The sequence below is a fragment of the Marmota flaviventris genome, chromosome 16, assembly GCF_047511675.1.
Source record: "Marmota flaviventris isolate mMarFla1 chromosome 16, mMarFla1.hap1, whole genome shotgun sequence".
NCBI lineage: Eukaryota > Metazoa > Chordata > Mammalia > Rodentia > Sciuridae > Marmota > Marmota flaviventris.
Genome location: NC_092513.1, coordinates 76,003,757 through 76,027,002, shown reverse-complemented (window position 1 = coordinate 76,027,002; position 23,246 = coordinate 76,003,757). Strand labels below are relative to the sequence as shown.

The 23,246-nt window shown below is 56.0% G+C and overlaps 1 protein-coding gene across 21 annotated transcripts in view; it reads left to right on the top strand.

The window, feature by feature from the left end:
* The window catches only part of Sema4d (semaphorin 4D), a 114,089-nt gene that overhangs the window by 83,094 nt on the left and 7,749 nt on the right, over positions 1-23,246 (top strand). For 19 of the 21 annotated variants that reach the window (XM_071602565.1, XM_027955412.2, XM_027955404.2 and 16 more), the window contains 10 exons: positions 930-1,023; positions 1,779-1,892; positions 2,842-2,987; positions 3,940-4,115; positions 4,199-4,355; positions 5,518-5,740; positions 6,567-6,682; positions 11,808-11,980; positions 12,055-12,098; positions 13,281-15,557. In XM_071602565.1, coding sequence (XP_071458666.1) covers positions 930-1,023; positions 1,779-1,892; positions 2,842-2,987; positions 3,940-4,115; positions 4,199-4,355; positions 5,518-5,740; positions 6,567-6,682; positions 11,808-11,980; positions 12,055-12,098; positions 13,281-14,188 — 2,151 coding nt within the window. In that variant the 3' untranslated portion in view covers positions 14,189-15,557. Of the gene's footprint in view, positions 1-929; positions 1,024-1,778; positions 1,893-2,841; positions 2,988-3,939; positions 4,116-4,198; positions 4,356-5,517; positions 5,741-6,566; positions 6,683-11,807; positions 11,981-12,054; positions 12,099-13,280; positions 15,558-15,748; positions 15,959-16,922; positions 17,387-23,246 lie in introns of those variants that run through there. The other 2 variants (XM_071602573.1, XM_071602572.1) reach the window with 2 other exon arrangements.

The window sequence follows — 23,246 nt, the reverse complement described above, 5'->3', positions numbered from 1 at the left end:
AAGGGATTGAACCCAGGGCCACTTAACCCCTGAGCCACGGCCCCAACCCTTTTTTTTTATTTATTTTGAGACAGGGTCTCACTAAGTTGCTTAGAACCTCATTTAGTTGCTGAAGCTGGCCTCAGAACTTGCTGTCCTCCTGTCTCAGCCTCCTGAGCTGCAGGGATTACAGGTGTGCACCACCACGCCCAGCAGCTTTCCGGTTCTTTATGTAGTTGATGTGTCTTTGCCTGGTACAGGTTTGGCTTTGTCAGTGAGATTATCCTGAGGTGGAGATTCTTGCCTGAGTTTCTTGCGAGGCAGACTGGGTTTGCTCTTCATATTCAGAGATGGATCTGTCTGCATGGTTACGGTGGGAGGGCGGTAGGGTTTCTGCATTCGGTTTGTGTAACCTGTTTATTGGATACTGTAGTTCTTCCTGTCTTTTTTTGGGGGGGTAGTAGGAATTGAACCCAGGATGCTTAACCACTGAGCCACAACCCCAGCCCCTTTTATGTTCTATAATGAGACAGGGTCTTGCTAAGTTGCTGAGGCTGGCTTTGAACTTGTAATCCTCCTGCCTCAGCCTCCCTAGCTGTGGGATTTCAGGCAGGTGCCCCCCTGCACCCGGCTTCCGGTCTTTATTGATAAATTCTGCCCACGGTGTTCTGGCAGCTTGCTGAGTATGTCCTATGTTTGGTTTGCCCTGGCCCTTTGACTGTCCTAGAGCCACAGCGTCACCTCCTGTGCCTTACAGGTGGGTCAGCCGAGGCCAGGGGCCTGAGGCACTGGTGTACAGATCTGAGCAGGACCCATGGGGCAGCACCCATCTGCTCTGCCCTCTCAGTCTGGCGAGAATAAACAATCTGTAAAATTAAATGGCACTGAATCACATCATCACCATGGAAACTCCGATGGTTTAGATGCTTTTTCTTTTTATTCAATTTTAGGACTTAGCATCCTTTAAGTTTCTGGGAAAAAATGAAGATGGCAAAGGAAGGTGTCCCTTTGACCCAGCACACAGCTACACGTCCGTCATGGTTGGTAAGTCCTGCACCCGCACAGCTACGTCCCCATGGCACACTCGGCTCCTCTTCCCTGCTCAGTCCTGCTACCCTGGGGGGACGCATGCGTCCCTCTGAACAGGCGCTTGAGTGAGGGCATCTGGACTCGAGGTTCATAACCAGCCACCGTGGTGTGAGACCTTGCTTTATGTGTGTCCTTGGACCACGTCCTGGGATGTGTGGAGTGGATGCCCCTGTTGGAGACCAGAGTTGCCACCAGACACACCTGCCGCGGGGGTCTCATGCGTCGGAGGCAAGGGCTGGGAGCCACACAGGCACCCGAGGGGGGCATCACCTCGTTGGGAAGTGGGCCGTTAGGTGGCTGCACCCAGCTGCAGGCTGACATGGCGTTCTGCACACGCGTGAGGCAGGCGAGGCCCAGCCACGGGGTTGGGCAGGGGAGGCGGAGTCGGTGCGTTTTTGACGTAGGATGTCTTCAGTTCCCGGGGCTTATCTGGGCATGGCCCCATCGTAAATCGAGGAGCTGTCAGTCATTGCTGTTGGTTGGTTATCGCCTCTTAACTCGTAGAATGTGGCACCGGCAGTCATCCAGGTCGAGGGGAAGCACAGGACCTAGGAAGTGCGGGCACGCACCCCAGAGATGGGGAGCTGACTTTCCTGATGGGGGGTGGGGGGGTTGCCCAGGTGACAGAGAAATGGCGTTGAAGATCGTCCCGGGCCTCCATGCCTAGCGGGAGGCTGACTCCCTTCTCCCTTTCCTCCCGCCTGCTGCAGATGGAGAGCTTTATTCTGGGACATCCTATAATTTTTTGGGAAGTGAACCCATCATTTCCCGAAACTCTTCCCACAGTCCTCTGAGGACGGAGTACGCCATCCCTTGGCTGAACGGTAAGAGGCCCAGCCTCCTGGCGGGAGGGGCGCACCTTCCATTTCTTCCTTGGCTGCCTCTCAGTCGGGTCCCCAGCTGGTGCCAGCCCCTGGGCAGTGGGGATGTCTCCAGTGCTACTCAGGACCCACGCTGGAGTTGGGGGCATCCCATTGAGTCCATCCAGAAAACAGATTTGGGAGGGTTTCATAAAAGTGAGACCCTGAGCCCAGTGTGGCGGTGCAGCCTGTAATCCCTGCAACTCGGGAGGCTGAGGCAGGAAGATCACAAGTTCAAGGCCAGCCTCAGCCACTTAGGCCCTCAGCAACTTAGGGAGACCCTGTCTTTCTAAGAAGGGCTGTGAGGTAGCTCAGGAAAGGGTTCCTGGGTCCCATCCTCAGTACTACCCCATCCCCCCAAAAAGTGAGATTCTGAGAGTAAAAGGAGAGCTCAGATAATCAGGCTGGGATGTGGTGAGGTTCCCAGCAGGACATTAAAGATGGAGCTCCCAGTCCCCGGCCCCCAGCGCCCAGTCAGAGGGGTCGGGCTGCCCTGCTGCTGCAGACGGTGCGGGTCTGATGTTTGGCTTTGGGGTGCCAGAGGTGAGAGACCGCTCGTGGGGGGGCCTTCCTTGCGGGTGTGGCTGGTGGACCTCTGGGCTTCTCTGAGGTCTCTTGATCTGAGGGCAGATTCCGAGGCCTGAGATGCAAGACGGCTGGCTGCTCCTCGCTGTGGGGCAGCCCAGGTCTGGCTCCACGGGGTCCCCAGGCTGCTTCAGGACAGGTGGGCCTGGGCCCGTGCTCTGCGGGACCACCAGGGGGCGCCTCTCCAAGGCCGAGGAGGCAGGGCGGTGTCTGGGCTCCTTGCTGGAGTCTGGGAGGCACGCACAGGCTTCCCACAGGGAGGCCCCCGGCCTCCAGGCTGCGCTGGCTGGGGAGCGGACGGTGACACGGCTCCGTGTGGTCCCCGCAGAGCCCAGCTTCGTGTTTTCTGACGTGATCCGGAAGAGCCCCGAGGAGGGCGAGGACGACAGGGTCTACTTCTTCTTCACGGAGGCCTCAGTGGAGTACGAGTTCGTCTTCAAGCTCATGATCCCGCGTGTGGCCAGAGTGTGCAGGGTGAGTGCTGCCCCACCTCCCGCGTGCCCGCGGTGCCCGCCTGCGTGACGTGCGCCTGGATGGGGTCCCTCCCGGCTTTGGTCTGATAGGTCACTTTCCCTGCCATTGTGCCCCTTTGTACCACCATTTGGGGCCTCTCGGGTGCCAGGCCTTCCTGCCTCAGGAATTCTGGTGGTTTTTCTGGGGACAAGGGGGCCTTGGTACCCAACACGTGACTGATTGGCCAGGGGATTTGGAGATTTGATGCACCTTCCCCAGACCACCCCAGGCTGTGAAAAGCCAGGGTTTTTTTTTGGGGGGGGGTGGTACCAGGGATTGAACTCTGGGGCTCTCGACCACTGAGCCACATCCCCAGCCCGTTTTTGTATTTTATTTAGAGACGGGGTCTCTCTGAGTTGCTTAGCACCTCACCGAGATCCTCCTGTCCAGCCTCCCAAGCCACTGGGACATGGTTTCGTGCCCCACCGCACCTGGCTGAGAAGTCAGTTTTTGTGGAATGTATTCACCAGACTTTTGGAATTGGAATTTCACCATTTTTCTCTCATGGTTTATAGTTAAGAGGCGAGAACTGGCACTAAATGTGACAGACACAAAGCTTCGAGTGCTCACTCAGGAAGCGAGGATGCTTTCAAAATAAGGAGCTTTAGCAGGTTCTTAGCACGAGAGAGCTGCCTCAGGGTAGAGCTTAGGAGGGGGCTCACATGGCAGTTTCAGGGAGGCAGGGCGAGAGGCCTGGGAAAGAGCCGTCCAGGACCTTGGAAGACAGCAGCAGTGGTCATGGGCCAGCTGCTCAGTTCGGAGCTGGTGGATACTTGTCCCCCGTGGAAGTCCTTGGACACACAGTTGCCACGTGGCCTCCTGTTGAGTGAATGCAGTGGGGACCTCAGGGTAGAGCAAGGGTCCTTGGGGAGTGGTCACTATGCCCCTCCATGTCTTGTCTTGGGGATTTCAGGGGGACCAGGGTGGCCTGAGGACCTTGCAGAAGAAGTGGACCTCCTTCCTGAAGGCCAGACTGATCTGCTCCCGGCCGGACAGCGGCCTGGTCTTCAACGTGCTACAGGATGTGTTCGTACTGCGGGCCCCGGGCCTGAAGGAGCCTGTGTTCTACGCCCTCTTCACCCCGCAGCTGTAAGTGCCCTTAGCAGATGGGGTGCGTGCCCTCCTGGCTGCCCGCTGACCCCTAGGCGCTCACACAGCCTCCCTGTCCCCAGGAACAACGTGGGGCTGTCGGCGGTGTGTGTCTACAATCTGTCCACGGTGGAGGCCGTCTTCTCCGGTGGGAAGTACATGCAGAGTGCCACGGTGGAGCAGTCCCACACCAAGTGGGTGCGCTACAATGGCCCGGTGCCCACGCCGCGACCCGGAGCGGTGAGCGAGGGACAGGGTCCAGGGAGGGCTGTTGGTCCCACTCAGGGTGCAAGGCCCACAGTGTGAACCTGATGCAGGTGCCCAAGCCTCCTGGCTGGTGGGTCACCTGGCCAGGTGAGTCTCTGCACCAGACCAAGTGCCCACGGAGCCCGGGAGGGCCGAGGAGCCCCCGCCCTCGAGTGTCCTTCTCTTCTGATGGTTGTGTGACGCTGTTGCCACACACAACCAAAATGAGGAGGCGTGTCCCCGGCGTGGACTGATCTTGGGAAATAAACATTGCATAAGACAGTTAGGTCCATTTCGTTTTCAGTTTCCTGCAGAGGATCTTGATTTCTTGGCAAAGACCTCTGCACCCTCATGAGCTGAGCTGTCCACTAATCACTAGAAGTCACATTTTTCCCCTCCGATAAAAGTAAATTTTAGGCATAAAGAAAATATTCTAGTCTGATCTGGGCACCCGCATGGTGAATTGGTGGTGACTTGGGTATCTGTGACCAGCTCTCGCGTGGGGCTGTGACCTGGTCCTGAGAGCTCCCCCGGCCCACACCATCATTGCTTGTGTGCAGTAAAATGTCATTTGTCATCAATTTTGGTTTCTCCACATCAGGAAGGTAGAACTGGAAAAATCCTTCCAGCCTCTTATCCTTTATGCTGCTTAGGACCGGGCTGGTTTTGGGCAGTGTTTAGCGTGCTTCTCTTCTCAGGGGAAAGCTAAGCTTTTTCGTTTATAAATAGATGATTTCAGGTGGACGTCATTACCCTAGGTATGTGCATGATGGCACAAATGGTGTGACTCTACTTTGTGTACAACCAGAGAAGTGAAAGATTGTGCTCCATTTGTGTACAATGAATCAAAGAGCATTCTGCTGTCAGGCATAACTGGGAAGAACAAATCTTTAAAAAATAAAATGAAATAGATAATTCCTCCACTGATCAGGTGTCCCAAAACACAATCATATCTTATGGATGTGCTTTCAAACCGTGTCCCCTTGTTCCTGGGAAAAGGCCACTTCAGTTACTCACTTTTTCCTGCTTCCTAGAATTTTGGTGTGTGGCTTCCGGTCTTGGGCCTGACGTGAGCTCCGAGCTCCAGAGGCCACACGGAAGCCGTGCTGGGTTGCCGGCGGCTGCGCGTTGACGACGGGTCATTTTGCCCCCACAGTGCATCGACAGGGAGGCACGGGCCGCCAACTACACCAGCTCTCTGAATTTACCAGACAAGACGCTGCAGTTCGTCAAAGACCACCCTCTGATGGACGACTCGGTGACCCCAGTAGACAACAGACCCAGGTTAATCAAACAGGGTGTGAACTACACTCAGATTGTGGTGGACAGGACCCAGGCCCTGGATGGGACCGTCTACGACGTCATGTTTGTCAGCACAGGTGGGTCCCGAGGGCCTGACAGTCTCAGCGTGTCTGTCCTGGGGTAAGGAAATTGGGAAATGTCCTTAATTTTGTACGACTAGAGGCAGCATCTACCTCCAGATGGCCCCAGCCGATTGTGAAGGCATGAGAGGGTTTCCAAGAAGTCGCCATGCCTCAGCTTCCAGATCTCTGTGACATCAGGGCACCCGGGACACTCATTAACCATGACCCGAATCTGGGCTGGGCTGTGCAGAGCTGTCCCTGTTGCCACAGAGCTGGGGTGATGACCGTGCCAGCTGCAGCTGCCTTTGCCAGCCTGGGAGGAACCGTCAGCGTGGCCTGTCCTGTCTGCTGGCAGGAGACCTTATTCCTGCCCTGCCAGGAACCAGACTGAGATGCCTGAACGTGCTGTGGGAGGCCCGCCTCCCCTACCTGTGTTTCTGGAATGGGGACAGTGGCCTGCAGCCATAATAGCTTTGAGTTTTGCAGCTGACCTTGCCTGGGCCCCACCCTCACCTGCCTGCCCTTGACCCCTCCTGACACTCCCCACAAGCAACCAGAGCGCGGGCGGAGGGCCACAGCCGCCCCAGAGAGCTCTGACTTCAACGTCATGGTTGTTGGAACCGACCTTGGAACAGGGGTTTATTCTTCATAAGAAAATTGGAATAACCCACAACTGGAGTTTCCAATTATTTATTTTGCCAAAGGCTTTTTAAAAACAGCGTGAAGCTTTTCTAAACACTTGTAGAGGGAGTGATTTGAGAGGGCAGAAGAGGGAGCATTTGCCACTGGGGCGGGTGTCCCGGCATGGTTGTCTCCTTGACCTGTGGCTTTGACCTTGCAGACCGGGGTGCCCTGCACAAGGCCGTGAGTCTTGAGAACGACGTGCACGTCATCGAGGAGACCCAGCTCTTCCGCGACTCCGAGCCCATCCAGACTCTGCTTCTCTCCTCAAAGAAGGTACGGTGGCCTGGGCAGCCAGGCGGGGTGGCCGTCCTGCTGGGAGGCTTTGCGTCTCTATCATCTGCGATTGGCCGGACTGGGGTCAGGCGCCTGGGATGGGCAGATCCCCGTCTCCTGGCCCAGGTGAACTGGCCTTCAGAGGCACCAGAGTCCATCCATGAGCAGCGGATCTGAAGCCTGTGAAAACACGTCCTGGTGCCCGGCGCTGGTGAGGTTGCAGACTGTCAGGGGTGTGACACTGGTGACTCATCAGCAGAGAAGTGACAGGCGGCCGCCACACAGCTGTCTCTCCACGCCAACAGGGTGCTTCCTCCCGCATCAGGGTGGGCAGACGTTTTCTGTCCGGGGCCAGAGGGTGGACACGTGAGGCTTTGTGGGCGAGAAGCCGAGCCCCAGCTGGGTGAGCGTCACACATCCCGAAGTGTTCATAGGTCACAAAATATTAATCAGGTTTTTCTCAACCCTTTGGAACTGGGGACCCCCTGAGCTCATAGAAGCAGCCAGGGGTGGGGGCTGGAGTCACCCTCTGGCTGCAGCCTGCCATCCCCTGTCACACGTCCACACTGTCTTTGGGAGGAGGTGCCACTGTCCTGCAGCAGGTCTGGAGCAGGGAGGAGCAGAGTGTTGGCTGCTCCATCCAGATGCTGTCCGCTGCATGTGGCCGTGACCTGGGAGGCCCGTTGTTTGTTCTGTGCCCCAGTTTCCTCCCTGGGGCATGGGAGTGAGAGGAAGTCCCCCTCACTGGGTGGCTTCGAGGGTTCATCAGCCTCTTGAAGTGCTGAGGGCAGGGTGCTGGAGAACCCGGCGGCTGGGCAGGCCCCATGCTGTGACACTGAGCAGATGGACCCTGGGCCACATGGCCGTGTCCAGTGCTGGCCCTGGTGCTTGGCCCGTCTCACCAGCACCTCACTTCCAAAGCTCAGCTCTGGGACAAAGCTGAGATGTCACCTGTGTGCCGCCTTCCTCTGAGGCTGGGAGTCTCTGGTCAGACCTGCAGTTCCCCTGCACCCTCAGCAGGGGTGGGTGGACGTGCACAGGGGCTTGAGGGGCTGCCTCCCGGGCTTTCCTGCCAAAGGCCTCTACCCACGTGGTGGGGACCAGCCAGCTCATCCCAGCGGTGGGCAGAGGAGGGGCTTCCATCCCTCTGGCTGGGTGACACAGAGCTGGTCTCCTGCAGGTGCAACACTCCTCAAGGGTCTCCCAGCCTCTCCTCTTTAAGTGAGTCGCAAAGCTTGGAAGCTTGGGACTGGTTCTCAAACTCCTGTTCCCTGGCCACCTCCCCTCCCAGCCACTTAAAGTGCATTTGCCCCTCCAGTACCGAGAGGAAATGGATCCACATCAGTCAGTCACCAGCCACCAGATGCCCCGTGCCTGGCCTGGCCTCTCAGCCTCCCTTGCATATGGGGCCTGGGGGGCTCAGGAAGTGCTTCACCAGCCCCCACCCAGGCCTATCCTTAGGAGTCCTCCTGGGGTCTTTGCTTCAACCAGGCTGGGGTGAGCACCCCGGAAGCCTCTGGAACGTGCAGTGTTCCGCAGAGGGGAGTCCATTGCGGAAGAGCTCTGCTCTGTGCTGTCACTTGGGGACCCAGGCTGGTGGGTGCCAGTTCTGGAAGGCATGTGGGTGGGTTCTTGTGTAGGGCGGTTACAGATCAGTCCTCTGTGGCTGCCCTCAGCCAGAACTAGGTGATGTGGCCACACCAGGAGGAAGGACTGGTGGCTGTGTGTCCTAATGGACCACCAGTTTGTCCCAGTAGGAGCCTTGGTACCGGGGACACGGCTCAGTTGTCAGGAGCAGGAAAGAAAGCATTGCATCCTCCATGGGGTCCCACACCTCTCCTCGGCCTGGGTGGGTGTCAGGGGCTTGGTACCACCACGGCAGCAGAGAGGAATGGTCAGCGGTAAAGGACTGTCCCCCCGCCCCTTGCAGCAGCAGCCCTCGTCTGTAGAAAGCTGATGGGCAGCGCCTCCGCCCCGCAGGCCCGGCACAGAAGGGCCGGCACCAGTGCCCTCCCTGTCCCTGGCCTGCAGCTGGAGCAGATGCGCCACTCCTCACGCGCTTCCTCTCTGGTGGCAGCGAGGCCTCTTGCTCTGCTGTGGCGAGTACGTGGGACAGGTCACCGTCTTACCCGTGCTCAAGCCAGCCTGGGTTCTGTGACCCTCTGGCTCGAGGCCGTGATGCTGCTCTGAATCTGGGCGCGCACTCGTCTCTTCAAGTCCCTCCTGCGCTTCCCTGGGCACACGTAGCTAGGGCACCGTGCTCGGCCCGCTGAGCCAGAGGCCAGGCGCGTCTGTGCTCACCCGCCAGGACGCCCTGTGATGGTGAGGCCCAGCGTGTGGCCTGGGGAGCAAAGGAGCTCTGGAGCTTGTTCACCTCACCGCCCCCAGGGCTGCGTGTGCACGTGAGCCAGCAGGGACAGTCACCAGACCAGGGGAAGGAGAGGCTGGGCAGCTAGGAGCAGGGGAGTGCACCCCACTGGCACTGTGACACCCCCCCACACTTTCCCTCTTTCGCCGTGGTATGGCTTTCATTTTGAGGTGATTTGGATCTCCACAGACTAGCAGTGATAGACAGGGGTCCCTGTGTCCCCACCCAGCCTCACCTTGAGTGGCAGGTCACAGAGGCAGTGTGTCCTTGCCTCAACCAGGAGCTGTGGGGGACACAGTGCCGCTCACTGGCCCCCACACCCTGCACCCTTCACGCTGCCCTCCTCCTCCCAGGGCCTGGGATGCTTTTGGACGTCACACCTTCTCACGTCTCCACCTGTCCCTGGTCCCAGCCTGCCTGACGAGACCTGGCCAGGTGTTCTGCAAAGTGTCTGCCGTTTTCTCTTGACTGTCCCAGGGTGGTGGGTTTGGGGAGCACGCCATGGGAATGTCTCCTGCTTGTGCCCTCAGCCGTGGACTCTCTGTCCAAGTCACCTCTGTCCTTTGCCTGCTCCATGCATCAGTGAGTGCAGCCCACACCCAGGGTAGGGAAGTCAAGCCCAGCACAGGGGAGGCATGGCAAAGAACTGTGGGCACATGTTAAAACCCGCGGTCACCCAGCTTGTCTACTCTGGGGACTTGTGACACGGGGAAGCTGCGGTCAGTCCTCTGTGTCTGTGGTTCCATATCTTTAGGCTTTGCCTTCACGATCCAGCCCACCTTGGGACAGAAATATCCCAGAGCAAAACGCGTAGACAGACTTTTTCTTGTGACTCCCCCAATGGTGCCACAGGACAACTGTTTGCAGAGCCTTTACGCCGTTAGGTGTTCCAAGTCACCTAGCGGGATTTAAAGCATTCAGCAGGGCGTGTGTAGGGTCTGTGCTTAGGGAAGGGACTTGAGCATCCCCAGGTTTCGGAATGTCGAGGGGGGTCCTGAAACCTGCCCCCGAAAGATAAGGAGAGAAGACTCCGCCACTTTCCCTCTCGCCCGCCCACTGCACCTCCACCGGTGGGCCCGGCGGCAGCAGGCGCTGGTCTCCTTGGAGGCTTCTGGCCGCCTGCTCTTCCCTGTGGCTCTCCGGAAGCCTGTGGTGCCGTTCACATGGTACAGCTCAGCTGCAGCCCAGCTCTCAGGGAGAAGGTGGCGAGTGTCCTGGAGAGCGGGAGGTCAGGGGCCTCCCTGGAATGGGCCCTCCCACCCTCTGTGGCCCTCAGCCGCCTCTCGCGGGGGGGAAAGCTCAGGCAGGGCTCAACTTGGCCTTTGCCCCGGGAAGCATTTGTGCATTTTCAGGGTGCACAAGGTCTCCCCAGCTGATCCGGGAGTCGTCTTAGTCCCTCTGTTAGGTGGTGAGCGTGTGGTCACATCTGCTCAGGTCTGCAATGACAGGGACGGGCCAGGCCAGGCCCTTGCTGCAGCTGGTCATCTCAGCCTGCATCCTGGAGTGTGGGTGGGGGGTGTGCACACTCGTGCTGGCTCAGGCAGGGATGTGGCCCGGGACCTTCAGAACCTCCAGCACATGGGCCCTGGGTCAGCGCTGGGGACTGCAGGCTCCAGGCAGCCTGAGGCCGATGCAGACTGTGACCTCGGAGGCTACAGATCACGCTTTGTCTGACTCTAAAATACTTCCATGTATGTGTTTGGGAATCTTTGGTGCTAACCAAAAGGTTTTCCAGGATGTTAACGTGAAGTTCCCAGGCAATGTGGAGAAAAGACCAGAAACCGCTGCCCTGTGTGTCCTTGTGGGGCACCGTCCCTTGAACTCTGTTTATTCATATTAAAAAAACAAAAAAAACAGTCGGCATGGTACCGTGGTGGACTTCTCTAACTCAGTGCCAGAGGCTGAGGCAGGAGGATCACAAGTTCAAGGCCAGCCTCAGCAACTTAGTGAGGCCCTATTTCAAAATAAAAACTAAAAAAGGCTGGGGATATGGCTCAGTGTCAAGCACCCCTGGGTTCAATCTCTAGTCCCTGCCCCACCCCCACCCCTGCCAATACCAGTTGTCCTGAATGCCGTGTGTGGGTATTCTGCAGTACCAGGTGGGCAGCGGGCGTTGACCTATGGAAGGCCTGCTCTGAGCACAGCTACACTGGAGCTCGGCGATGGATTTTTTCCTTATAAAGATAGATGTATGGAAAGCAGGTGGTGTCATTCCTTTTTGATTTGATTTTCTTTGCATAGTGTTAATCAGCATCTCCTTCCTACCTACGTGCTGGGCCCGGGAGCCCTGTCCCTCTGCAGGTATCGCATTCTGGCAGGAAGAACTAAGATTAGCCTTTAGACTCGCAGCTCACCTATAGTGAGGCCAGGAGGCAGCTTGGAGTGTTGGGCACGGGGGTCCCCCTCCAAAGCAGGGGGGACCCGCAAGGAGTCTGAGTGGCCTCAACCCCCAAAAGAGAGAGGTGCAGGAAAGCAGGGGGCACCCAGGTGGCAGCAGGTGCCTAGACAGGGGAGGGCGGGAGTCAGAGCAACAGCTGGATTCTGCTTGATCATGGACCATCGCCTTTGCTTTTGGACAGGCTATAATTAGCGTTTCCCTTAGGCCTCAGCGGCCTGCTTTGGTTCCCATTAGGGAGACCTTTCTTCTCTGACTCGGTGCTTGCAGACGCTGCACGTTCCCAGAATCTGGTGAAGAAGCTCAGCCCCTGCTGTGGAGCGTCTTCCTAACACCCGGCCCCACCTCTGTCTCCCACCCAGGGCAGGAGGTTCGTCTACGCGGGCTCCAACTCGGGAGTGGTGCAGGCACCCCTGGCCTTCTGTGAAAAGCACAGCAGCTGCGCGGACTGCGTGCTGGCGCGGGACCCATACTGCGCCTGGAGCCCGGCCACCGTTGCCTGCGTCGCCCTGCACCAGGCCGAGGGCCCCCACAGGTACGAGGCGGGTGCACCCATGCGCATGCCCCTGTGCCTGGGCAGGTGAGTGACGAGTGCCGGTTGTCTTGCAGGGGCTGGATTCAGGAGATGAGCGGCGACACGTCCCTTTGCCCGGGTGAGTGGGTTCTCAGTGACAGTCCCCTCAGCAGCGCCGGGTCCCTTTACCATTTCGAGGCACTTTGGTTCTGTGGCTTTTGTGTGCGTTGTGTTTTTCTTTCTCCACTCAGAACAGAGGTCAAGTGTCCTGTATGAGACCCGTGACCTTTCTCTGTCCCTTTGGTTGCTGGAACAGGCTTTGAAGCGCGTGGGCTGTGTCATCTCGTGGGAAAGCACTCTGCATCCCAAACTGTCCTCTCTTGTCCTCTCTCTCTCTCGCTTGGGGTTTGTTAAACAAAACCTGAACTTTAGTAATGGGAAGAAAGGAGCCCGTGACCACAGGTTGAGTAGCCCTAACCCCCAAAGCCCCAAATTCAGAACTTTCCGAGTACCCACAAGGTAGACCACGGTGGAAAATGTCACGAAAACTTGGTTTCATGCACATAATGATTTAAAATATTGTGTAAAATCACCTTCAGGCTGTGTGTATAATTTCCACGTGAAATGTAAGTGACTTTTGTGGTTCGACTTGGGTCCCCTCCCCAAGACTTCGCATTGTATATATGCGAATATTCCAAAACTGGAAATCTGGAACACGTGTGGTCCCCAGCATTTCAGACAAGTGATACACAGCCTAGAATTAGTGGGGCTGGCTGGCCTTCCCCTTGAGGATGCTACTGCCTGCCGCCAGCCTTCGGGAAGTAGCGAAGTGACCAGAGGCAGGGGAGGGATCAGGCCAGGACGTCCTACCCACCTGTGCCCTCAGCTCCGTGCCCTTCCTCCTCAAAACAGCTGTCCTGAGAGGAAGAAAAGTGCAGGTGCGGGGTGCCAGGGAGACCGACAGCCAGCCTTCCCGCTGCCACTAGCAGGAGCATTGATGGCTGGGTGCAGGTGCAGGCTGGCCTGTGCGCACCGTCCCCTGCCTCGTGTGTCTTCTCCTGGGACACAGGGTTGAGAAACGGGATTTCTGCTGTTCAGAGCTGTCTTCAGTTTCCTTTGTCCCCCCCCCCGGCTGCCACATGGGGCTCATCTTTGCTTTCCGGTCGCGCATGTCTTTATTTCCTTAGTTGCTCTAGAAGATTCCATCTTGCTCCACTGGGTGAAACTCTTGTGCCGTCTTGTGGGTGTTGACCTATTTTTAAAAGAAGTTGGGTAAACCAACAGTTTGTTGACGCTGTGCACGTTTATTTTGATGTTCCAGATAAAGTTAAAGAAAGTTACCGGCAGCATTTTTTCAAGCACGGCGGCACGGCAGAGCTCAGATGCGCCCTAAAGTCCAACCTGGCCCGGGTGGTGTGGAAGTTCCAGAACGGCGTGTTGAAGGCCGAGAGCCCCAAGTACGGTCTCATGGGCAGGAAAAACCTGCTCATCTTCAACCTATCAGAAGGCGACAGTGGGGTGTACCAGTGCCTGTCAGAGGAGAGGGTCAGGAACAAGACAGTCTCCCAGGTGGTGGCCAAGCACATCCTGGAGGTGAAGGTGGTCCCGCGGACCTCAGCCACCCAGACGGAAGAGAGTAGGATCACCTCCCAAGTGTCTGTGGCATCCACCCTGGGGTCTTCTCCTCCCACCCCAGCTGTGCGGGCCACCTCCCCGGGGGCCACCACCCCACCTCCCAAGCCTGCACCCACCAGCACGTCCTGCGAGCCAAAGATCGTCTTCAACACTGTCCCCCAGCTCCACTCGGAGAAGACGATGTATCTCAAGTCCAGCGACAACCGCCTCCTCATGTCTCTCTTCCTCTTCATCTTCCTCCTCTTCCTCTGCCTCGTTTCCTACAACTGCTACCAGGGCTACCTGCCGGGACAGTGCTTAAAATTCCGCTCAGCCCTGCTGCTTGGGAAGAAGAAGCCCAAGTCGGATTTTTCTGATCTGGAGCAGAGTGTGAAGGAGACGCTGGTCGAGCCAGGGAGCTTCTCCCAGCAGAACGGGGAGCAGCCCAAGCCAGCCCTGGACACGGGCTATGAGACGGAGCAGGACACCATCACGAGCAAGGTCCCCACAGACAGGGAGGACTCGCAGAAGATCGACGAGCTCTCTGCCAGGGACAAACCGTTCGACGTCAAATGTGAATTGAAGTTCGCCGACTCGGACGCAGACGGAGACTGAGGCCGGCCACATCCCCGCCGGTGTCTCGAGTCCCCGCGTGGAAAGTCTTGTGTTTAACCTGTGCTGTAGCTGAGTCTTGTCACCGTGCAGCGAACCTCAGTCCTCTGTGTTCTCTTGGGTTGAGTCTGTGGCTTGTTTCTCTTTGTCCTCTTGGAAAACAGCAAGTGTCGCGCGTCCCGGTCTGAGTCCCGCAGTTGGCTGGAGCTTTAAGATGTGCCCGTGGGCGGCGGCACCGATTCACCTGAGCCCTGAGTGTCGTGGGGGAGAGATGGCTGGACTTTGTCGGCTGAGAAGAGCATCCCCTCCGCTTCCCCTCCTTGTAGCAGCCACTAAAAGATAATTTAATTCCAGATTGGAAATGAGGTTTTAGTTTATCAGATTGGTAACTTATCGCCTGTTGTCCAGATTGGCACGAACCTTTTCTTCCATTTAATTATTTTTTAGAAGTTTTGCTTTGATGGTATTAATGTCTTAGGTCATTTTTTTTAAATTACTGGAGCAGATGTTTTAATATTTAGAAGATGTGCATCTTCCAGATTTTGTTATATATTGGGATAAAATATGGCTTATGTTGCTTAAGATTCTCAGGGATAGACTTACTTTTGCTAAATCCATTCTTTCGGCTTGTAGAAACGTAGACCTGAAACCATCTCTTGAACACACTCTTTTTTTTTTTTAACTTTATTCCTTGAGGGAAGCATCACTTCCAGAGAGATCGTGCTTCTGGACTTTATTTTTTTCTTTCTTCACTCTTGAAGAGGAGGACTGTCCCACATCCACAAGACGGGTTTGAATGGTGCAAGGTGGATCGATGGCTCCCTGCGACGATCGGGCTGGCCCATGAGGGGAAGAGCATCCTCCGATGCCCATGGCTGCCGGAGGAACCCTCCCGTCCAGGCGGATGGCACTTCACAAGGACGTCTTTGGCTCTCTGATCCTCTCCTGTCTCTTCCATCTCACCCCCACTGCCCTGCCCAGACATGCCCCAAGTCTAACAGAGCTGTCCACCCTGGACCAGAAGCAGCCGTGATCCCAGCCACCTGTGGACGTGGCCGCCCTTCCCGACCAGCTCTGCCACCGTGTGTAAGGCTGTCCGTGGGCAGGAGGAGCTCAACCTTTATTTCTCTTCCATTCCATCTCCCTGCTCTGTGAATACCCAGTAAGAAGAGGCTTTTCTTTCCGTGGCAAAGAGCAATAAACTCCGGATTTTTGTGTGCCTGTGTGGACAGTCTCATCTTCCAGCCTGCTATGATTTGACCATTTGGTGTAAACATTTGTGTTTTATAAAAGTTACGTTGTTTTTATTTTTCTACTTTGAATTGTATACATTTGGAAAGTACCTGAATAAACGAAAAGCTTCCATGGTTGAGTTGGGCAGGCCGTTACTTAGCAGAGGCCATGTGTCCTCTCCCCGTGAGTGGCCCCGGCAGGGTCACCTGGGAACTTTCTTTCTCACCCCCACGTGTCTGTCTCCTGCTGTGTACCACCTTCTCCGGCACGGGGTGTGTTCCTGACGACTTCCGCCTCAGTACCCTTTCTTTTCTGTCCTCTGTCTCGCAGCCTCATCTCCTAAGCCCTTCCCTCCTCCTGGCTCCTCCTCCCTGTCCTGTCTGGGTCCCGACTGGTCTTCCTCTCCCCGGAGCCCCTGGCCGGCCTTGAGCTCAGGGCCCGACAGCCGCACACGGGTCATCTTGTTGCCGCCCTTCCTGAGTGACCAGGCACAGCAGGTGCATGCTCTGGGGACCTTCCACCTCTTCTGCCAAGCCACAGGTGAGTTGCAGTCATCCCATCCGTTGCTCTGTCTTCCCAGAGGCAAGTGGGCGGGGGCCTCCTCCATGCTCACTGGGTCATGAGCTGACTTCACTGCCCACCACCTGCCTGGCTGTGGCTCTCTCATGCTTTCGTGGTGGGTCCAGCCTGAGATAAATTGCAAGCAATCAGCATGAAGTTATTCCCGGTATACAGCAGGGGTTAACCAGCTTTTTCCCGTAAAGGGCCAGATGTTAACTATTTCAGGCTTTGTGGGCCACAAGGTCTCTGTCACAATCACTTGGCTGTGCTCTTAAACTCTCGAAGCAGCCATGGATGATCCGTAAGGAGTCAGTGGGGCCATGTGCCAATAAAACTTTATTCACAAAACACAGCAGTGAGCTAGATTTGGCCCCAAAGCCACAGCTTGCCCACTTGTGTAGGGGGTTGCTACTGTTTCTCTAACAAATGGGAGGTTAATAGATGGGGCATTTGGGAATTTTTAATAAGTAACTTTAGAGCTTCCAGAGGGAAATTGTGTTGATGATTCGTTCCATGAGGTTTCTACCTCCCTTGTAGCTGGGCTCAGTGCTATGAGCTAAATCTGCACTGGGTCACCTGATGGAAAGGTGGGGGGAGGGCACCCAAGGAACCGGCTAGGGACAATGAGGGATTAAGAGAAACCCACACACACAGAAGGAGACATTAAGAAAAGCTGGGATCAGGTGAGATACTGCACTCTGCTGGAAAAACAGTGAAGAGCTGGCTCAGCAAGTTATTTTTCTAGGGTCTCATCATGAAGTAAAAGCATTGTTCTTTGGGCACTAGAATGTTACAGGGCTAGAAACATTCTTGCAGCTATTTCACTGTTGCAATGCTTGGGGCTTCTTGTGGCACCCAGGAATCCCATTGTTCAGAGTTACTGTTAAGCAGGCTTAGAAATGGCAGCGCTGGTGAAACATTGTAGTTGTTTTGTGCTGCTCAGAATTCCTGTATGCCGGGAGCAATGTGCCTGAGATCAGTAAGACTCCTGGACAGAGCCTCTTCAGGCAGGGCATCACCAGAACAACTGGGCATCCTGTGTCCTTGGACAGAAACATTCCGTGCACCACATCTATGAAGCAATCAGGGACTCCTGGTCACAGTCACTACGCTCCACAGGGGCAGGAGGAATGGAAGGCAGAAAATATTGAAAATCTCGTGTCCTACCCAAAGGAGGGCTTTAGCCTGTGTTGGAGAATATTCTGAAGGGACATCTAGAAAGATGATAGTTCAGCTAAAACCATGCTCCACATGTGTCCTTGGCTTAGGCAGTGTCCAGTGCTCTGGTTTTGTCTGATGGTGGCCTGGGCCCCTGCACAGAGAGGAAGAGAGAACTTGAAAAAGGGAAACAAACCCAGTTTAACTTTTAAAAAAACATTTTTTTTTTAATAAACTATACAGTTTTAAGCTGTCGTTCACTTCTTGTTAAAGTTTTGGGAGCTTTTGGGTGGCCTGTGTCCGCTGTGAAGGCATCATGCCAGTTTTCAACTGGTGGCACTGGACAGGTCCCAGGTGAGGGACAGGACTTGCTTGTTCATCAGTGCTGCAAGGACAGATCTTTGAGTGACTGACTCCTGTGGTCCAAGCTCTTTGTTTTGTGAGATGGGGTCTTGCTACCTTGCTTGGTATGACCCTGAATTCCTGGGCTGACGCAATCCTCCCACCTCAGCCTCCGCAGTAGCTGGGACCACAAGTGTGCACCACTGTGCCCAGAATGCCCAGGCTCTTTTGCTTAGTGCTGTGGACCAAACCTGGACTTAGACACCTGCCCTTCAGTCAAGTATTCTACCTTGGGACAGGCAGGATGGAAAGTCCCTCAGGTGGCTGGGTGGCCTGTGGCCTGTGGCAGAAGTGGAGTCCTTCACAAGCACTCAGGTACCCCCCTGGTGTGGGGGAGCCAAGGAAGCTAACATTGGGTCCATACAACATGGCATAGGACCCAGGGCTCCTTCACTGGCTGGTGCAGGCAGGCTCTGTGGCAGGGGATCATTACCTGTTTAAACGACAGGTTCTCAGGTTGTTACCTGTTGGCCAGGTGTTCATATAAGCACCTGGGTGTGGGAGAAAATGAAAGATTGGTACCTTGCTGTTATATCAGCAGAAACCACTCCAGGTACTTCACACATGGAGAATTTAATGCAGGGGATTTGTTACAAAGGTGGCAGGAAGGCTAGGACCAACATGCGGGAGCTGCAGGAAGCCACCACCAGCATGGGCCGGATGAGCAGAAGGAAGATGGCACTGCCCAGCCCCACTTGCCAAGCCACTGAGACTGGGCCTCGGAACCTGCAGCCTCCCTCTGCTGGCAAGAGGTCCTGGGCTGGAGACGGGTTTCTTCCTTCCGACTCCTGTCTCCTGTCAGTGCTCCCAGGACCAGACCTAACAGGAAGCTGGTGGCCAGGCATCTGTGAAGTGCAGCTGCGGTCAGCAGTGTTCAGGGCATGGCCGAGAACTGAGGGATGGAGGAGCCTAACCTGGAAGGGATGGGGAACCAGACTGGAAACAGGCTCCAGTCTCCTCTGCCCTCCTCCTCGTGTGGTCGTTATTCTCCATCCAGAAACATTTGGCTTCATCTGGGACCCTTGTTTTCTGTTCCCTTGTAGCCTCATTTGTGAGGTTCTCCGTGGAAAGGGTGGCTGGCCTTGGTCCTGTGCAGAGAGGATCAAATCCCGGGCAGGCTTGGCCTGTGGTGCACCCAGAGGGACCCATGGGGCCTGCAGGCTGAGCTTGCTCCAGGAGCAGAGTCCCTGGTGTGGCCTCTAGGAGCAACTGGAGCTGTGCCTTGTGTTCTGTCTTTGGCACTGACCCCGAGGAAGCAGCAGATGCTATTCCAGGTGAGGCGCAGGCTTCCCTCTATGCAGAGCCTTCTCCCAGCCTCAGCCTGCTGCCTCCAGGCAAGGGGTGGGGGTTGGAACCCTGACAGTCTTTCCCCTTTCCCTAAACAGCTTTTCTGTGGTAATTGTCCTAAGTGGCTTGGGGCTGTCTGAGGGCCTAGCAGAGGGTTTCTAGGATGGGAACCTACAGAGAGGGCGAATGTGGAATCTGCAGTTCCCCGGCTGCTTCCTGCCAGCTCTACTGGGAGACCCTTCATCTCAGGGAGAGTCTCGCTGGCCAAAGGCCAGGCCTGTCCTTGAGGTAAGGGCCTCCGCTGCTCCCACCCAGGGCCTGTGTGGCACCTGGAGACAGTCCCACCTGCCGACATGCTCCAAGCCAGGGGTTGGGACGTATCCCTGTGGACTCAGCCATGTAGGAGGGGGGAGGTCAGAGCCTTGCTGAAAGGGGTCAGGGTGGGTCCACCTGAAATGTCCCATGGTCTGCGGAGGGAGAGTTGCCAGCGGAGGGAGGCCTGGCGTGGAGTGGCAGGGTGAGGAGCAGCTGTGCAGGCTGGGTACGTGGATGTCTCCTGTGGCGGGACAGCAGTTAGGATGCCCCTTCCACAGGACAGGTAGTCTCAGGTGACTCCAGAGTGGGCCCCAAGCATGGTGACTGGAAGAGTGAGCCTGGCCTGGTCCCTGAGCCCCCAGTGGCCTCTGAGCTTACTGACAGGAATGCTGGGCAGGGCATGCTCTGCCCTTCCTCAGCCTTCATGCCCGAGTCCTTGGAGACCAGGGCGCCACCAGGCCCTGGAGCAGTTCACAGTGGCCTGAGGCACTAAATGAGACCCAAGCGCCTGGGGACTGCCCTGCAGTGCGCTGTGATTGCTTCCCAAGCAGTATTCACCGTGCTGCCACCTCGGGGGACAGGAAGGAACACAAACCACACATCTGCAGCACACACGCACACTACAGGCACAACCACACTCCGCACAGCCAGGCCCACCAGATTATCCAGGGTGATGTCAATGTCCGTCTCAAGACCTGTTCCATAGTCACGTCTGCAGAGTGTCTTTTGCCAATGTGAGGCTCCAGGAATTAGGACCTCGGTTCTTGGGGTCATTGTTCAGGTGGCCTCAAGACACTGGCAGTTTGGGTAGGGGCTGAGAGCCGCAGAGGAGGAGAGCTGAGGAACTGGGGCACTGGAGACCAGGACAGAGACCCCTTTTCCCCACTGCAGACCCCAAGACCCTGCGAGGCTCTGAGTCCCCAGCCCCCTTGTCCTTAGCCCTCGCAGCGGCCTCTGTGAGCCACCGGGTGGGTGGGGCCGGAGCCTCAGCATCCTTGATGGCCCCTTTCCTGGTCATTTTGTGCCTTTGCCCCCTTCTCCAGGAAGGTAGGGGCATACTAGGAAGGCGCCCTCCAGGGTTTTCTCCCCACTCCAGGATCCTATCTGAGGCCATTGACAAATGTTCCAGCCATCTGGCTCTCCCCGGTCTTTCCCTTCGCTGGGAGGTGGTAAAGATCACATGACTGCTTTTGCCTGCAGGCTCTGGGCTAGGTGCCTGGTGACATTTGCTGGCTTTTGATAAAGGGATCCATGCCTGGCTCCAGGCTGCCTGTTAGCTGAATTGACTTTGCTGAGCTCAGGTAGACACTAGAGAATCACGAGTGTTCTTGGGGAGTGAGCTGTGTTCACCCAGGGTCCTGAGCCTGGATCGTCTTGCACAGCGGGCCTGCTGATCCTCAGGTGTCCTCTGGACCCAGGGCCCAGAGCCCAGGCTCCCCAAGAATCCCTGTTGACAACTGGCCATCACCTCCCAGGACCGCCAGGTGCCATCCTGACCACTGGTTGGAATCTGGAGTGTCTTAGGGCTCCATCCCCTTGGGGATAACAGAAGTTTGACCCGGATGGGGTTCAGTTCTGACCTGTGTCTCCGAACCCTAGCCTGCCAAGGACAAAAGAAGGTGACATCTGAGCTGGAGGCACACACTCCACACAGTGCTGTGCCAGTGTGATGTGGCTGCTGAAGCAGCTCATGAGTTCTTAGGTATAAAGACAATTTCTGGAAGGGAAAAAAAACATGAAGAAGTTGACATTTCTGCTCCACCCTGGCCCCTGGGCGGCTCAGAGTGAGCCTGAGTGAAGCAGGATGGAGTGACAGGCCTCCAGGGAAGAGTGGGCAGGACAGCCCACCAGGTGACCTCAGGGTACACCCCTGGCCACACTGCCCTTCCCACAGGAGCAGAGTCTGGAAGAGGAGGGGACAGAAACCCCTGCCCAGGGAGGGGCCCAATGGTGGGCAAGTAGGCCAGAGAGTCTTTGAGAAGAGAGGCTGGGGGAGTGGGTATCGGGGCTACCCTGGCAATGGGCTCTGGCAGGGATGGGCCGTGATGTTCAGTAGCCTGCACTGGGTCCTCAGGGGACAGCTCCCACTGGGGTGCAGCTGTCATCCTGTTACCTGCAGGAGGGCCACTTGGGCCTGAGCATGGAGACAGGGCAGGCTGCATACAGGGTGACCACTGGGAGGACACAGGTGCCACACAGAACAGCAGTGTGGCACTCGCTGGGGGAGTGGCCTGGGGTGGGTCCCTCACATTTGACCCTTCTCAGGGCCTCAGAGCTCCAGGCCTGTCAGCCTCCCCCAGGGAGGCCATTGCTAGGAGGAGGCTGGTGTGTTGCAGCAGAAGCAGCTGTGAGCCTCCAGTCACATCTGCAAGGCACCCTCAGTCCTATGGGGTGGCACGGGCGGGTGGGCACAGGATGACGGTGCTGAGCCCAAATCTGCAGGAAGCTTCAAGATCCTTTCCAGAGCTGGAGTAGAGATTCGCAGGACATGGATAAGCCTGGCCTTTGTCATGTTGGGGACAGAGGTCAGGTAGCCATCAAGTCAGATCCCTCCTAGCCAGAGCAGTTTCCCTCTGAAGGTCAGACAATGACGGGTGTCCACTCACTTGATGCCAGGCACATGTCCAGGTTGATGGTGGCTTGGTCACTGCTGTGCCAGACTGAGTCTTCTGCCTGACCCACTTCTCAGGGGCTGCTGGGGGAGACGGGGTGGCACCCAGCTTGGCTGACCTTGAACTGGCAGGATTGGATGGTGGGGGATTCAGAGCATGTTGGCCCAAGGCACGAGTGGTGCTTTCAGCAGAGCCCAGCTGGAAGGTGCGAGAAAGATGCGCCCAGCACCCAGACATGCCTGAGCCAGCCCCTGGGGGACAGATTCAGTTTTGTAGCCACCTCCCCTGTCCCCACTGATGGCATGGCGCTGAAGGGATGGTTCTGTAGGCTGGTTTTAACTCTACTTTCCCTCTCTCTTTAATCTCTGCATTCAGAATGAGGTGGCTAGTTTAAAAAGAATGAATGGAACGTAAGTACTTCTTTAACATCTTTTGTGTTTTATGAGTTAGCACATTTTTAAGTAATATTAGGGCGAGCGTCCTCATGATGGCAGGGTATGCACCTGGCGTGTTCCATGCTGCCCCAGGAGTGGGTCTTGGGGGGATCTCACAGTTGGAGGTCCCCACCCATGGGGCATGGGGTTGTAGTGGTGGAGGTGCTGCATTTCGGCTCCATTCTTCATCCCTGGGGTTTGGTCATGAGACCCTTCCAGAAGCTTCTGTTGGGTGGTGCTGATGAATGAGGGAGGAGGCTGGGCTTTTTTTTTTTTTTTTTTTAGAACTGACTTTAGTGTCTGATATTCAAAGAAAAGTCCTCATCACTTGATCATCAGACTCGAGAGGATCAGTTTCATCAAGTCAGATGTTAGCTGGGTGCCGGGGGAGGGGCTGAGTAAACCGTGGTATCCTGAAAGACGTGCAGCAGGGGAAATAGTCAACTCTGTACCCACCGCTTCCACACCTACGCACTCAACCAACTGTGGATCAAAAATATCCAGAAAAAAATTGCTTCTATGCTGAGTACGTACAGGCTTGTCACTGCTGTGGACAATGCACTGTGACAGTTTCTCACATAGCGTTCATATTGGGTTTTATAGATGACCTGGAGCTACTTCAGAGCGTATGAGAGGGTGAGCGCGAGGAGTACACAAACACTCCCCTGATTTCTATGAGGGACTTAATGGCTGTGGATGGTGGCCTCCTCGGGACCCAATCCCTCGCTGATACTGAGGGACAAGATGGATGTTCCCTATTGGATGGGCATCTACATACGTAGAGAAAGATGTGTCGATATGAATGTAGACGTGCATTCATACACTTTTATAAACAGAGGTACCTGGGTTAGAGTTCAGAACACTGATTAGAAAAAACTTTGAATAAAAAAAGAATTCATATCCACACACAAGCTTACAAGGGCCGTGGCCAGATGTGCTTCTGTGTAAAATGCTTTTGGAACAACTTTCAGAATTCCCCTCAGAGCGTATGGCTATCTGTCAAATTAGCACTTATTATTTTAGCAATATCTGTTATAGTGAATTTACAAACCCTAAGAA